This window comes from Mytilus galloprovincialis, chromosome 3 (genome assembly GCF_965363235.1).
Source record: "Mytilus galloprovincialis chromosome 3, xbMytGall1.hap1.1, whole genome shotgun sequence".
Lineage (NCBI taxonomy): Eukaryota > Metazoa > Mollusca > Bivalvia > Mytilida > Mytilidae > Mytilus > Mytilus galloprovincialis.
Genome location: NC_134840.1, coordinates 97165868 through 97183868, shown reverse-complemented (window position 1 = coordinate 97183868; position 18001 = coordinate 97165868). Strand labels below are relative to the sequence as shown.

At 33.9% G+C, this 18001-nt stretch overlaps 1 protein-coding gene across 1 annotated transcript; it reads left to right on the top strand.

The window, feature by feature from the left end:
- The first annotated feature begins 2487 nt into the window (after positions 1 to 2487).
- Positions 2488 to 16530, top strand: LOC143069487 (3-oxo-5-alpha-steroid 4-dehydrogenase 1-like). The gene is made up of 5 exons (XM_076244154.1): positions 2488 to 2848; positions 13202 to 13371; positions 13688 to 13789; positions 14455 to 14605; positions 16291 to 16530. Exons 1-5 carry the CDS (start codon positions 2529 to 2531, stop codon positions 16355 to 16357), a joined length of 810 nt encoding a protein of 269 aa, XP_076100269.1. The 5' UTR covers positions 2488 to 2528; the 3' UTR covers positions 16358 to 16530.
- The last annotated feature ends 1471 nt before the right edge of the window (positions 16531 to 18001 follow it).

Genomic DNA, 18001 nt, shown 5'->3' with positions numbered 1-18001 from the left:
TATGTCGGTGTTTTCTCAGACGTCCGCGTCGACTAAGGTCACTAATTGGACACGTGCTCTCCCACAACGATTGTCAATACTATAATTATTCAGTCTCACAGTCTCAGAGCTTCTTTCAAAAAAATTAAAATGTTGTGAATAATATTACTCTTTTGAATATCTCAATTTCTTTTTTTCCAACAATGATCATTCAGTTCCGCTAGTACATTTTAAAGTTCGTGTCACCAGACATATTTTCTACCAGTTACTACTTCGAACACATGTATAATTATATGTCTCTGATTTTAAGTCACTGTGTACGGTTATCCGCAAAAAAGTAACAATAAGTAATGACTAGTATTGTATACTTCCGAAACTACAATAAGAAACAAGCATGCAGGGCTGCCAAGTCTCACGCATGTTCATGCTTTTTTTGGCGGCATTTTCCTTTGATCTATTGTTTTTTCTCTTTGATCTTTTCAATTTTGACCAAATCTCACGCATTTGCTTCATGAAAAGATGGCAGAACTGAATAACTATTGTAACTCCCGAAACTAATTGCCAAAATGTTTTGTTTTCTTTCTAGACAGGGATCAGATTTCATACTGGTATAGTTAACTTATGGCATATGTAGAAGCATTTTATATAATTATCTTTCCTAAAATGACGACAATCCGCTTGAAAATTGCTTATATAAATATAAAGAACATATTTATCTAATTCTAAGTAGTGCTTAAGGGGCTATTTACCTATCATATATTTGGACATTTTACCATAAAGTGCTTATAACATTTTTTCCCTGCGTATTTGCCGCAGTGCTTTAATGTACCTAAAATGCATAGGCGTCTCATGGGGGTGGGGGTGGTTACTGGGGGCCCCGCACCCCTTTTATTGAAAAAAATTTGGTTGATAGGGAATCACTGAAGCATGACTGGAGCGGGGCCCCCTAGGTCAGTCAGCCCCCCCCCCCCCCCCCCTTCTTTATGAAAAGTTCTGAATCCGCCACCGAAATGTTGAACATATTTACATATTCTGCAGCTGAACGCATACATATTCAACAGTAACCGCATATTCAAAATAGAAGAAATCTACCTTCATTAGTTTAATCCTATAAAAGACCGTTGTTATAAAGCTAATGGATAAAATTTATATCCGCCCACCAATATAAAAAAAAAGATGTGGTATGATTCTCAATAAGACAACTCTCCATAAGAGAACAAAATGACACAGAAATTAACAACTATATAGGTCACCGTACGGCCCATTCTGCATAGTCAGCTAAATAAAGGCCCCGAAATGACAATGTAAAACAATTCAAACGAGAAAACTAACGTCCTTATTTATGTACAAAAAACAAAAATGTAACACATAAACAAACGACAACCACTGAATTACAGGCTCCTGACTTGGGACAGGCACATACATACAGAATGTGAAGGAGTTAAACATGTTACCATAATAAAAGCAACCGTAGTATTTTAGGCACGACTCAATGATGGCCATTAGACGCATTACCGAATTAACATCCATCTTAACCGTAGCTGCACTGTACTGCCCGATATATCAACCGTTACAAAAGTGTTTGTATAGCATGCTTTTACCGTATTTACCGTTCTATCTAAATATGCATGAATTGGTGGACCAGTGGCACGTTCCTTTGTGTGTTGATATGAGTTTCTAGAAGGTACGGGTGTATATTTGTATATGTATTAGCCATCTTACTATGTAGAAGTACGTCGACATAGAACAACGATTTATTTCTGTAGAAAGAAAGTCAGTACACACAAAATATATTAAATGTTACAAATTGCAGATAATCGAAGCCAGTGTCTTAAAGTTACCTGGATGTTTCTTGACCTTTTTTTGTTTCTTACTTTTTAACCACAAGGAGCTGACTGGGGCACCCCTGACTCCCTTTCGACAGGTAAAACCTGACTAACTGCCTGAAATATTTGCCACTGATATTGATCAAGTAATCAAGTAAAATTGTTTACCAGATCATGAATTTATCTTTCTTACCCATGAACAAAAGTATAAGAAATTCTTAAGTCCTCTATCATGGAACATGATAAAAAATTATATAAAGAGAGCTGAGGCAGAAATCCTATATTTTTTCCATTTATTCATTTCTTATAGAATTGTTATTTCTGCAGTTTATCATACATTGTGTCATATGACTTGTAAAAGAGAAGATGTGGTACGATTGCCAATAAAAGACAACCCTCCTCAAGAGTGCTTGTTTTTTTGTTGTTGTCACAAACTTATGTTTACAGATCTTTTCATAAGAGAAAAAAACATGTTGATGTTTTTTTTTTTTTGCGGGGGGGATAGAACTGTTTTAATAACACTGACAAATATTTAGAACAAATAAATTTAGTAGACACGGATAAGTTGTCTTGACCATAGTATATGCTTATTACCGATACGATTCTCTCTGTATACGTGCTGTATACCTTAATACTAACCCCCCTTTTTTGTCAGCGAACTTAGTCACGTGATAACTTCCGATTTACCGAGTAGTGTGCGATAGACTAGTCGGATAGACAATCATGGAAGTTATCTCACTACTTGATGTTTTAGTGTCTAAAATGATGGCTGTAGATTATGAAGTGTTAAAATATATATCTTATGTGTATTTTGTTAATTCTGTATTTGTTCTTTTATTATTACAATTTTTAAGCGCACCGTATGGGCGTTATGCAAGATCTGGATGGGGATGTATGTTAAACGCAAAATTCGCCTGGTTTATTCAAGAACTGCCATCTTTTGCGGTTCCAGTAATTTTAATTTTTGCAACAGACACTTGGAAGTCAATATCCGTGTGTAGTAAAGTTACGTTGACATGTTTTCTTGTGCATTATTTTCAAAGGTAAGTGTGCATTCTTTTATTTTGAGGACAGAAAAGTGTATTATTTGTAAACAAAACCACGCTTATCTTGTTGTCAATACAATACATACACGTGTATATCGTACGATACAGATAAGTCTGACACCACCTTTTTACTGTACTAAATTTGCATTATGTTTGTGTGTGATTTATTTGAGGTTTTTAAATCTGACATTGTCATCGCTTCATTCAGCTGTTAAATATTTGTTATTTTTAAAATTTATGTTGCTGAAAGTGAAAGTAGAATTGGTCAAAAAGATAGTAACCCAATTTTTACTTGTTTATCTATACATTTGGTTCATAGAGGGTCACACAAACCTCAACAAACATAACTTTTCATCTAGACAAATTAACTGTTTAAATCAAATGAAATTTGCAGCAGAAATTGCATATATATAATATATCGCATACATATTTGATATATGACGCAACGTCAGATATTGCTACCATTTAGTGTAACAAAAAAATGACGTTAAATTGGAAACGCGCACTATCTAATTCTTCCTGCTTTCCTTTTTGGGCAAATACAAAGTATAATACACAAGTATAAATGCCGGGAGTATCCAATCCAATATGATTTTGTAATTAACATAGGATATTCAATTTTACTGCTAGTAATTGTGTGTTTTTTGAGGAATATTGCTGCAAATATATATTCAACCCGAGTATGATATATTCAAGCAATGACATACAATAGCTTATAGTTATGACACTGAAGTTTTCTTACTTTTTGATCGTCTTTTATTTGTATTTTTAATTTGTATTGTGTGCATCATTTCGTTTTGTTGAAATCAGGACATTTATTTTTAGTGGAGGAAGGAACACGCGAATGCAGTTCATGCCGTCCCTAGCATATTACGCTTGTGGCGACGTCAAATTATGATAACGGACAAACTTGCAAGACATTTTCATTAATCCGTATTTTTTATAGATAACCCTGTAATCTGAATGCTATTTGGTGTACCAAATTCAACTTTAAAAGTACTTTTTATTGGTTAAGTTGTCAAAGCCGAAAATTAATCTTCACGAAATCAAATCTCTGTTTTTTGGGCCGTAAAAGTTTTGTGAAGACATGAAAGCTTAACTCGGACATTTCCGCAAGACATTGCAAATCTACTGTTTTGAATTGAATATGTAGCTCAATTTATTTTTCAATTCGAATTTTGGAAGCTTACACTTAGTACAAAACGATCGTGCTTACAATTTAATGACTTTTCTGTCAAAATTTTATTTTTGAACTGAAATGTTTCAAGTTTCCAAATTAAATTTCCGATGGGACATTTCCGTACATCATATTCTTTTGAAAATATGTATGCAAATTTTAAATAGAGACAGCCATGTAAACCAATACTGAAATATATCACGTCATAGAATGTTCATGCATAATTTCGAAGAGTTGCGTGAACATTTCGCGAATTGTTCGAGTTTTATGTTTCGAGTTTGTTACATGGGACAACGCTTAAGTAAACGTTTTTCGGATAATCTGTGTCTTCCTAAACCTATGAATATTATATTTTTATTCTTTCTCTTGTCATAATGTGAAAATTTAAGAATTCATCTTTATTTTCATGTATTATTTGAAATATTTATTTCACCATTTCTATAAAAATTTCCCAGTCAAATATTTACTTAACCCTATTTTTCGTGGTAGTAGCAATATCTAACGTTGCGTCGAATATATACATGTTATAAATAAATGTATTGTATGTTTATGCCTTGTACAGTTCAGAGCTTATGATATGTCCTTGTTTGTATTATATTCCAACTCTAAATAAAGCTTACTTTTTTTTATTTATTTATAAATTATGTGTTGAAGCATACATTTTAGGTGTTGTTTGAATTTTTTTAATTTTTTTTTGTTGAGAGAGGAAAGTGGCTGAAAAACTCATTAATTTTTTTATAGACTAATTAGTTACATCTATTTTATTCATGAGAATCTAAGCAAGCATTCTCTAACAGCCTCCAATTTTCCCTGAAAAAAACTCCAAGTAATTTTAGAAACAAATTTGAGAGCAGTTTTCAGGTATATAATATAATTATTTTTGGGATAAAGACTGCACTAAATGTTATAAAAATCTTTATGGAACTGGCTTCATAGCTTTATCTTCCAAGTCTTATCTCTAATTTTGTGAGGTAGACAACACTAGGCACTGGAATGGTGAACATAAGATCATATCAATGTCCATTGCAAGTAGTTCAGCGATTTTAATAAACTGAAATACTTAGTATTCAAATAACAAAATGATCAGTATGTCGTTATGTATGTGTACATTTTTTTTTCGTTAGTCGACACATCTCCGTGGAGAGGAGGAGAGTGGGGTGGATCGTTACCCTTGGCTAGCGAAGATGTATAAGACAGTAGGGTATGAATTTATCTGTTCTAAAAATGTTCAAGTTAACACTAAATATTTTGAACGAAGATAGATAACTCCAGTTCAAATGTGCTCCGTTTAATTGCAAAATGTAAGCCATCTCTATCATCAGTGATCATACATGTCATAAGCACTTTATTAAAAAAAAAAATCCCATTTACGAAATTTGGGCATTTGGGATTGTTCATTAGATAATTCAGAAGATTAAGATTTTCGTTTTCGTTAAACATATTAAAACCTTCATAGAATTTTGCTGATTTTTTCAACTCATAGTTTCTCAGAAAACGATAAAACCGGTATTAAAATTACTTTTACTTCCGATTAACCGTAAAAGACTGGAATAATCAAGATATTTGTCCTACTCTCGTCCTGAACAGACATTAAATACTTGCCACTGGACGTTTAGCATCCAAGAACCAATCAATCTCCTTCCTATAATGTCGGCTTTAATTGAAGAGTTAGACGATTCAAACATTTGCAAAACCACGGGTTCCGAATGTGTACCAAGAGAGGCTAAAGATACCAGAGGGCATTCAAAATCAAAAGTCGAAAATAACCGTCAACGCCTTGTCTATATAAAGGAAGAGACCAACAGACAAACAATAGTTCATAACACACATCAAAGAAAACAAAAGACTTAGCAAAATGAACCCAAACCAAGAACTGGTGGAGATCCCAGGTGCTCCTGAAGGGTAGGCAGAACCAGCTCCATATATGGCATCCGTCGTGTTGCTCATGTTGTTACAAACCCGGCCAGTAATAAGTCTAATTCGGTAGGTTAAATTCGGGTTAATGAACAGGATTGCAGCTATTCGACATTATAGAATATCCGCTATCATCTGTGTTAACTGATTTTAGGCATATAATAGTGAATGGAAACGGGGAAAATCTGTCAAAGAGACAATAGCACGACCAAAGAGAAGAAAAAAGCACAAGTTCACAAACGGGTCTTAAAATCGGCGAGAACATTTCGTACACAGTGATTTCGTACCGAAGCAGACTTTTGCTGGTCCATTTTGACTGAGCGTATTGGTTGTCACGTGTCATAATTAAAACGGGCATGTATCATTATTTGAGAGAAGTAAAACAAAGTGTTGACTATAGAGAAATGCTGATATTGGACATGTTTTGATAAATTCATTACCAGTGTAATCCAGCTAGTTCATTTTTACTGTTATATGCGGGTATGTCTATTGTAGAATAAAGGATCATGGGAAAACTGTATTTGTTTACGTTTTGAAAATATCAAGTTAAAGGATTTTAAGTTAAGTTTTAACATATTTTCATTGTGATATGTCTTTATAATATACAAACATAGCATTAAACTTCAAATAAGTGTTATAAAAGCATCATAATATTAGTTACATAGTGTGCTAGTGACCTAATACGGTATATATGGGGTCAGTAAATTCCATATGGGGTGAGAGCGAAGCTCGAATCCCCATATGGAATTTATTGACCCCATATATACCGTATTACGTCACTAGCACACTATGTAACGAATTTATCTTACCGACTATCTTAACGTGTGAAATTAAGGCTAGTGATTCTCAAAATGAACAAGTCTTCAATACTGTTAGCATTAAGAAGATACTTCCAGTGATCCTACAAAAAAGATGCCAACAATAACGACTTGTAAGGTACCGTGTATGAAATAAGCCCCGCCCCCTTCTTACCTAATATGGAATATAAAGGGACGTAACTCCACTACTAACCGTGTATGAGATAAGCCCCGCCTCCCTACTAACCTAATATCAAATATACACGGTTTGCACGCGGACGCTTTTAACCAATCATATTCCTGGAAATGTATAGGAGGTAAGATAATATAGCATATCGATTATTGAAAGCGATCCATTTTAACTATAGATGCGATGAATTATCACTGTTAGTGCAGTCATTATTAATGTAGAATTTTCAAAGATGCGAGGAATTTTTATTGTAGAATTATGTGATAAATGCACTTGCGACAAATGAAAAAAAACTTAGTTGATGACTTTAGGATTTATGATACATGTATTTTCCAATTGAAATACAAACTCCTCATTCATTCTTCATCAAATATATAGCTTTTCAAACTTGTAACAAAAGCGATTCTCAAAATGTCATATTGTATTCTTCAGATTACGTTTCTCCTTGATTTTAACTTATATAGTAAATCACTGGAGCGTGACAGCAGCGGGCCCTCTTAAGCAGTCAGTGGGCCCCTACTTATGAAAAATTCTAGATCCGCGAATGGATACTACCACAGAGGTAAAACCATGCACATTTGGGTTATTGTACACGAAATGCATGCTACAATTCATTTTTGTTGATTTTAGACCCTTTGGAACTCTATGTGGGCTATTTCAGCAACTAGGCAAAAAATCCCCAAACTTGATACATGGTCAGATTCAGCATGTCAACGAATTCCAAATATCTATATTAAAGGACTTTTGTCTATAAATTTGGACCCCACAAAATTGAAAAAGGGACCAAAAATATGAAAAAATGCATGCATCGGATACTTTTGTTATTGAAGGCATGACTGTAACAATAGGATGAATATACAAAAATATCTTTTTCTGGGGTCTCATTGGGGGGTTTTGATCCCGGATCCCGCTTACTGTTTTGGCAGATTCCCGTATTCCGCTTATTGTTTTGTCAGATTCCCGTATCCCGCTTATACTATGCAGTTCTAATTTTTTTGTAATTATCCGTGTCCCGCTAGACTTCATTTCCCGTTTTTCTCTACACAATCATTTGACTTTCACCTGTCACGCTTGCAAAAAATCGGCAATCCGGCGTGACGCTTATACCCAAATGCGACCCACTATTTTACTCTATTATGACTCATATAAAGCCCATTATAAATATATTAAAAAAGTAGCGTAGATTTTTTCATCCCTTTTTATCCCGTCTCGTTTCGTTTTTGAGCCATATAGATGTCGTATGTGACAATGAGACAACTCTCCATCCGAGTCACAATTTATAAAAGTAGACCATTAAACGTCAAAATACGGTCTTCAACATGGAGTCTTGGCTCAAACCGAACAGCAAGTTATAAAGGGCTCCAGTGTAAAACCTTTTAAACGGGAAAACAAAGGTGCAATCTATATCAAGATGTACGTAATTAGTGGTGAAGTGTCATGGAAATGGATAAAAAAAATAAGGATAAAGATCTCTATACGCTTTATAAGAAACTAAATGGAATACATTTGAAATAAATGTTATTTCTATTGAATTTAGTAGAGTGTTTTAAAACCAAACTTTTATCCGTAAGTTAGATTTTATCAAATCTTTCTCTTACTTTATCTATTTTTAGAGCAAGTCGGCTAAATTAAGGCTTTACAGCTAATTTCCTAATGCATGTAAAGCAAAACTTTGGTTGGCTTGCTTGCTTTGTTTGTATAATTGTTTATACAAACTTTGTAAATAAGATTGACATTTTTAAACAATATGAATAGGCATAGTTTAACCTGTATTTTTAATATTTGAATTAAATTGGGTGTTATCATAATGATTATCAAATAAAAAAAGCAAGCAAATCAACTAAAGTCTTGCTCTACATGCTTAAAGAAATGAGCTGTAATAGATAAAAAAAATAATAATTATACAGTGAAAATGCACCGCATATACAATACTAATGATTCGCTCCACAGTTAAAATGAAAGAATAGTATCATTATTCGACAGTAAACATGACTAGCATTACGAAATCATCATAGTGGAATTTAGTTAAATATGAAGAAACTGAATGACAAAACATATTCTACGTTATACAACTTTAATAATTGTATTAAAATGAATATTTTTACTGCAACAACATCTCACCTGTTAGTTATAAAGCACCTGCACGATCTGTTCGTGAAATGTCCTAAAAACTCACCTATTTTGGTATATATTTCACAGTTGGATGGCTTTAGGCGCGATAAATCCCGCTCGCATCTCTTACTTTGTTTTATTAGTATTATGTATTTCTGAACATATACATTTTAACTATTTTTCTTCATTTTCTTCAAAAATTAAAAAAAGTTCGTCTGTTTATTTATCTTTCTACATTAGACATTTATGGCATATACAGTAAAAATGATATTTTAGGATCCGCACTTTACATACACTGATTACAGTCGACCGATGATCATGTTAATTATGTATTCGGTATGAAGAGTGAGTTCGGTTGAAAGTTTTTTATATTTCGTAAATATTAGATCAGGCCCCTTCGAATATCCCTTTTTGGGGAAAACATGGGACCATCCTGACACTTTCAATTGCTTTATCATATTAGTGATTGTAAGTTCACAAGTGACCTACATTCAAATTATTTAATTCCTGGTGTATTTCTAACATTCACCAACTCCGTGCCTCTTAACGTGTGTTTGAGGTCTAAACAAGGCAAATGGACATTAACATCATATGACAATAGCTTTCAAAATCATATTCACCGATTTAACTCAAATTCTCATATTTGATTTATAACATACTAAAACACATATCCAACGGATAATAAGTCTTTTATAAACAGTTCACCGTGCATATACTAGATAATATATATATATATATATATATATATATGAAGCCCAGGTGGTCGAGTGGTCTAGCGGGACGGCTATAGTGCAGGCGATATCGTGTCACAATATATCAGTAGCATGGCGAGGGAAAAACAAAAAAATTGCGAAAGCAAATTTACAGATCTAACATTGTTGGGTTGATGTTTAGACGAGTTGTATGTACATATGTATGTTAGATCTGGAAATTTCAAGTGAGCTTTTCTCATCACTTGGCGTCCGTCGTCCGTAAATTTTTACAAAAATCCTTTCCTCTGACACTACTGGGCCAAATTTAACCAAACTTGGCCACAATCATGCTTGGGGTATCTAGTTTAAAAAATGTGTCCGATGACCTGGCCAACCAACCAAAATGGCCGTCATGGCTAAAGTAGAACACAGGTGGGGGGGGGGGGGGGTAAAATGTATATTTTGGCTTATATCTTTGAAACCAAAGCATTTAGAGCAAATCTGACGTGGGGTAAAATTGTTGATCAGGTCAAGATCTATCTGCCCTGAAATTTTCAGACGAATCGGAAAACTTGTTGTTGGGTTGCTGCCCCTGAATTTGTTATTTTAAGGAAATTTTGCAGTTTTTGGTTATTATCTTGAATATTATTATAGATAAGGATTAACTGTAAACAGCAATAATGTTCAGCAAAGTAAGACCTACAAATAAGTCAAGATGACCGAAATTGTCAGTCAACCCCTTTAGGAGTTATTGCCCTTTATAGTCATTTTTTAACAACTTTTTCGTAATTTTTTGTAACTTGTTCAAAAATCTTCTTCTCTGAAACTATTTGGCCAAATTTAACCAAACTTGGCCATAATTATCATTGTGGTATATAGTTTTAAAAATGTTGCCGATGACCCCCCTACCAAACAAAATGGCCGACATGGCTAAAATTAGAACAGTGGTAAAATGCAATTTTTGCTTTATAACTTTGAAACTAAGACATTTAGGGAAAATCTTTCAAGATTTAAATGTGAATCAAAATAAGATCTATCGCCTCACAAATTTTCAGATGAATCCGACAATCCGTTGTTGGGTTGCTGCCCTAAATTGGTAATTTTAAGGAAATTTTGCAGTTTTTGGTTATTATCTTGAATATTATTATAGATAGAGATAAACTGTAAACAGCAATAATGTTCAGCAAAGTAAGATCTACAAATAAGTCAACACGACCAAAATTGTCAGAGGACCCCTTAAGGAGTTATTGCCCTTTGTAGGCAATATTGAACAACTTTTCGTCATTTTAAGAACTTGTACAAAAATCTTCTTTTCTAAAACTGGGCCAAATTTAACCAAATTGGTGTTACACAATTGTGTAACAATATCCTGAAGCCAATAAATGACCATGTCTACTGTGAAATAACATGTATCCGTCAGGGGTTAATTTCATAGTTTGACAATTAACCACAGACTAGTGATTACTCGATAACCAGACGACTATGTAACCGGCCTACAGCTATAGACATTTGTATGGACCATTGGACTATATAAGATCTCTGGATGGACTTCAAGGACAGAATTCGATTAGACGAGAATTAGATTAGGACAGATTGGGACCGGAGATTCCGCCAAGGTCTCCCCCCCTCGTGGGTAGGCTGGAACTCATGCGCTTAATATCCGAAATACTCTAACAGGAACAAACAGTTATACCACTATACGATCACGTGCCCGTGTGAGATATTGAACATTCGAACAATTCAACTTTAAAGACAGTTTGTGAACATTCGAACAATTGAACTTTAGAAACATTCTTGACTTTGTAATTACATAATAAAATATATTTATCCTATACTGACTTCGTCACATTGGCCACAATCATTACTAGGGTATCTATTTTAAAAAAAAAGTGTCTAATGACCCCGCCTACCAACCAAGATGGCCGACATCAGTAAATACAGTTACAGGTGAGCGACACAGGCTCTTGAGAGCCTCTAGTTTAAAGAAAAATCAACAGGTTAAATTTCTTAAGTATACATGCTGAAATCGTCATTATTGAGAGCCAATATATCATCCAAATATCTAAAAGTATTGTTAAGTTTTTGTATCAAATGTTGTTTCGATAGGTCTTTGCTAATTTTAGTCATAATTTGTAATTCATAACAATACAAAAACAGGTCCGCAATAAGTGGTGCACAGTTAATGCCCATTAGAATTCCAATAACTTGACGATATACGGAATCTCCAAAGCGAACAAAAATGTTATCTAGTAAAAATTCAATCGCAGATATAGTATCAATTGACAAAGTTCTTTTGTTTATTGCTTCTAAAATATTACCTAAAAGAGTTTGAACATATGTACTCGCATTCTGACTTTTTAAATGCCCAGTTTATTAGGGATGTGAATTTATTCTTAATAAGAATATGAGGCAATATGGTATATAGGGTAGAAAAATCAAAACTTTGATCAGATTCAAAATCACCAATATATGCATGCCATTTATCAAGTACTTCCAACGAGTTTTTGACACTCCAAAAGTAATTAATTCCACTATTTTCAAAGGCCTTATTTGAACAATTTATTATCAGGTTTTTTATTGTACCAAGTGTGTAGGTAAGTAGAATAGACAATTTAGTAGTGGAACAATGGCTTGAAGATGAAATAAATCTATATTTGTATACATGTATACAATACAATTGAAGGAAAATTACCTTAATTTGGCTTCTCCAAATCATACATCAGACACAGGCAGACCAGTTTAGTTATTCCATATAAATAGTCATGCAGAGAATAATCACGAAAAATTCACTGACGAATCTGATTCGACTTTCACATTTTATTTTACAATAACACGCCCACTTGTTACAAGTGTACTATTCTAAAAAGACCACTTGCAAATCATCTTGTACAAGTTTCTCCAAATTCCTAAATATGCAATAAATGGAAATTGTATCTTAATCGAGATTGGTTCCAAAACACTATGATATAGTTCGGTTCAAATCTTCTACTAAACTAAACATGACCATGAAAACAATGATAAACACCTCTGAACGTTACAAAATCATACGAAATATTTTGTTTTTCTTCATCTTGAGGACTTGTACCCTTTATCAGAGTGTTACTATGATAACAGTGTTGTTATATGATATTAGACTAGACAGTTAAAGATAACCGACATTCTTGAATTATAAATACAGCAATGGACATGGTGGATGGACGATTGTTGTTGACCGGACAAGGACACACATATAGCCGACATACGGCATGAATATATATTTAAGACTTTTTACAACTTTTCTGCTCGGGTTAGAAATGTGATCTTTTTTTTGTTCTAACTCAGAATCACATGTACTCCTGATAATTTTTTAGCCATCTCTTAAACCCCCATCCCCATAATTTCGATTTCTTTCCTCTACAAAATGTACACCAATATTAATACGTTAATAATCAATTTAGTTTTAAACATAATAAATTCCTTTCTTTTCAGAACTTTTATTTTCTCGTTTCTGATCAGAGGAGGAAAACCAACACCATTTGCAACCTTTTCAATGGCGTTTTTATTCTGTGTAGTTAATGGATATTTGCAAGGAGGATATCTGCTCTTTCACGCCCCACGGGATGACAACAAATGTCTTACATCACTACAGTTTATTGTAGGTAAGTCGTCGTCTATCACACTAGGTAATTATTGGGATAACTGTTGACTCACGAACAAAGTAGGAAAGGAACTGTTTTTGCGATGAAGGTACATACCAATTCGAACTTTTTTTATTCGTTAACAATCATGACAATATTGATCAAATGCTATTTTCATGATTTTGGAACTTATAATATATACTTATGACATTTTCAGTTTCCACCATTCTTTTTTATTAAATGATCCTTAAAACTGGACCACAAACATTCAAAATGCATGTCTGACCATTGTTATACTAATACGATCTATTTTAATCATCATATTTTTATGTTTTAGGTCTAGTCATGTTTTTTACTGGTATGGTAATAAACATTCATTCTGACCATGTTTTAAGAAATTTGAGGAAACCAGGTGAAACTGGATACCAGATACCTCGTGGTAAGTTTATTGACATTTTGATTTCAGCCTTGTTGCTTTTGTGACTGTTTTGAATGCACAGTGTTTAGAATTGTAAATCTGTGCCATGTTTACTGCTTATATTGCTACGCTTGTACTTTTCTCAACCCGTTCCAATGATCAAATTGAACGAGTTCCTGCATTCTGTTATTGACTGAGGGATGATGGTGATTAATTGACAAATGCCCTATCTGGCTGAACGAAGCTCAATTGACACACTGCCAGCAAATGGTATGACACAACTCTGCTGGTCTATATTAACAACAAAACAATTTAAAAAAGCACGAATTGTTAAATAAAAATGTTCAGTTATATACGATGCTTCTTTTATATCTGATTAAATTGTAAACTTTTGCCACTCGGCTGATATGATGCATAGATTAAATTTTCAAATCAGTTCAAAGTCTTCCATTAACATGCACGCAAAAATGTTCTGGGTCATATATCCGATGCTTCAGATTTCTCGTCTGACAGCCGGGCGGCAATGAAACATAATTTTGTAAATGCTAATATACAAATCTGTTTTACAGTTGGAGTGTTAAACTATATCTCAACTTTGCTAATTTCTTTGGTGAGATTTTAGAATGGTGGAGATTCTTTGTTTTATGTCCTTCATTTAGATACTAATATACAAATATGTGTTACAGGTGGAATGTTCAACTATGTCTCAGGTGCTAATTTCTTTGGTGAGATTTTAGAATGGTGGGGATTCTTTGTTTTATGTCCTTCATTACCAAGTTTAGCCTTTGCTGTTTTTACTACTTGTAATATCGGACCACGTGCTATACAGCATCACAGGTATATATAATTTATATAAGTTCAGAAGTATATATATAAAGTAATAAAATGTATTCAAAAATATATGGATATGTTACATTAAAGATTTACAAATATATATAAAAATTGAAATCACAAAAATAGCAATCTCCGAGTTCAAAACGGAAAGTCCCTTATCAAATGGCAAAATCATAAGCTCATGCACATCAAACGAATGGATAACAATAAAAAGTAAAATCACAAAAATACTGAACTCCGAGGAAAATTCAAAACAGAAAGTCGCTAACCAAATGGAAAATCAAAAGCTCCAACACATAAAAAAATGGATAAATAGTTATCAAAGGTACCATCTGGATTATAATTTAATACACCAAACGTTCGTTTAGTCTACATAAGACTCATTAGTACCGCTCAGATCAAAATAGTTATAAAGCCAAACAAGTACAAAGTTGAAGAGCATTTAGGACCTAAAATTCCAAAAAGTTATGCCAAACAAGTCTAAGGTAAACTTTTTCTATTAGTTTTGTAACAGGAAATTTATGAAAATGACCATATAATTGATATTCATGTCAACACCGAATGATAAAAGCTGTCATATTTCTGACTTGGTACAGGCATTTTCTTGTAGAAAATGGTGGATCGAACCTGGTATTGAAGCTAGCTAAACCTCTCTTTTGTATGACAGTCGCATTAAATTCCAGATTTTTACAGGAATTGATTTGTAAACCTTTGATTGAGTCATATATAAAGGCAAAGTTAGTTACAATCAAATTCAAGTATTTGTAAGTAATACTTGATTACCAGAAACCATACATGAATATTTGGAAGCAGACTGTCTAGTTGCCTACAATATATTTGATTAGAAATGATTACAGATAAAACGTCAATCTCTCAGTTTTAGAGGTAGCAATAACCAGAAATTAAAAACATGGTGAATCTTGATTAAGAATACTTCCAGATCACTCTGATATCAATATCACCTTCGGTGCTGTTCGTGTTTCTCAGTAATCCGTTTTCTGTGTTGGCTTTTGATAAAATTGAGAATTGGAATGGGGAATGTATCAAAGAGACAACAACCCGACCATAGAACAGACAACAGCAGAAGGTCACCAAAAGGTCGCCAATGCAGTGAGAAACTCCCGTACCCGGAGGCGTCCTTCAGCTGGCCCCTAAACAAATATATATACTAGTTCAGTGATAATGGACGTCATATTAAACTCCAAATAAAACAGATGACTTGTTTGTCTTTTGTCTTTTTTTTGGGGCGTTTAATGGCTTGGCGTTTCCAGTTTATCTTCAACTTTTGAGTTTGAATATCCTTTTCGTATCATTGTCTGTTTTGGCCTTCTTATTCAATTCAGCTCTTCAATTTTTGAAGAAGTTTTAGATTTTCGAATATATTGACATCGAGCATCACTTTAAAGTGAGAGGTTAAGCGCTATAAAGCCAGGTTTAATCCACCCTTTTCTACATTTGAAAATGCCTGTACCAAGTCAGGAATATGACAGTTCTTGTGAAATTCGTTTTTCATTTGATTTTGCCATGTGATTAGGGACTTTCCGAATTGATTTTCCTCTGAGTTCAGTATTTTTGTGATTTTACTTATTAGATATACCTTTCGTCGATTTTTGCATCTGGTGCATTTAAAGTCGTGCTTTCAATGTTATTTCGACTCTCTTTTAAAAGAATTTGCATTATCATTTCAGATGGTATATACAGAAGTTTGACGATTATCCACAAAATAGAAAAGCTGTTATACCTTTTGTGCTGTAGAGAACGGAAAACAATATTTAATCTCAGCTAAGTAAAAGGAGGACACAACAAATGACGATAGCTTGTGGTATGGAGGTACTAAGTAATTGAAAACACACGACTATCAGGAACTTATGTTAGAAGTGTAGAAGTGTACCATGATCTCATAGCAAGGATATAAAATATAGACTCATGCTTTGTTTGGTCTTTGTTTATTTTATAATGCTAGAAAATTAACTAGTATGCTCGTGTAGGTCTGCTTTTATAAGAAAGGATTTCATGATTCCCCATTCCGATTACACCATGTACACATATTCTTCTCACAGCAACTCAAGTACCAATGTCATCAATATTAAGACGAAATACAAACCAGATGTTATATATATATATAAACAGAAAATGTGGTATGATTGCCAATGAGACAACTCTCCATATAAGCTACTTCAGATGGCCTTAGAAGTTGATTCTTTAACATAACTATAAATTCGCTTTGATTCCGTGTTCGACCGTGTTTACATTTGTTGATGAATCGTCTACTATTGATTGGACTCATAATGTCAAGCGCCATTATTTTGGTAATGAAGAAATCTTCCTTTTATATTTTGCTTTAAATTAAAAATAAACATATTCAGGAGCCTCTGGCGTTTGTTACACTTTTTAGCTCACCTGGCCCGAAGGGCCAAGTGAGCTTTTCCCATCACTTTGCGTCCGTCGTCCGTCGTCCGTCGTCCGTCGTCGTCGTCGTCGTCCGTCGTCGTTAACTTTTACAAAAATCTTCTCCTCTGAAACTACTGGGCCAAATTAAACCAAACTTGGCCACAATCATCATTGGGGTATCTAGTTTAAAAAATATGTGGCGTGACACGGCCAACCAACCAAGATGGCCGCCATGGCTAAAAATAGAACATAGGGGTAAAATGCAGTTTTTGGCTTATAACTCAAAAACCAAAGCATTTAGAGCAAATCTGACATGGGGTAAAATTGTTTATCAGGTCAAGATCTATCTGCCCTGAAATTTGCAGATGAATCGGACAACCTGTTGTTGGGTTGCTGCCCCTGAATTGATAATTTTAAGGAAATTTTGCTGTTTTTGGTTATTATCTTGAATATTATTATAGATAGAGATAAACTGTAAACAGCAATAATGTTCAGCAAAGTAAGATTTACTAATAAGTCAACGTGACCGAAATGGTCAGTTGACCCCTTTAGGAGTTATTGCCCTTTTTAGTCCATTTTTTACCATTTTTAGTAAATCTTAGTTATCCTTTACAAAAATCTTCTCCTCTGAAACTACTGGGACAAATTAATCCAAACTTGGCCACAATCATCATTGGGGTATCTAGTTTAAAAAATGTGTGGCGTGACCCGGCCAACCAACCAAGATGGCCGCCATGGCTAAAAATAGAACATAGGGGGTAAAATGCAGTTTTTGGCTTATAACTCAGAAACCAAAGCATTTAGAGCAAATCTGACATGGATAAAAATTTTTTATCAGGTCAAGATCTATCTGCCCTGAAATTTTCAGATGAATCGAACAACCCGTTGTTGGGTTGCTGCCCCTGAATTGATAATTTTAAGGAAATTTTGCTGTTTTGGTTATTATCTTGAATATTATTATAGATAGAGATAAACTGTAAACAGCAATAATGTTCAGCAAAGTAAGAT

Bases quoted from the DNA above. Each gene is read 5' to 3' on its own strand.
- LOC143069487 (XM_076244154.1), top strand. From the start codon at position 2,529: ATGGAAGTTATCTCACTACTTGATGTTTTAGTGTCTAAAATGATGGCT. The intron at 13,372-13,687 runs GTAAGTCGTCGT...TTTATGTTTTAG, and splicing joins ATCACTACAGTTTATTGTAG to GTCTAGTCATGTTTTTTACT. The intron at 13,790-14,454 runs GTAAGTTTATTG...TATGTGTTACAG, and splicing joins TGGATACCAGATACCTCGTG to GTGGAATGTTCAACTATGTC.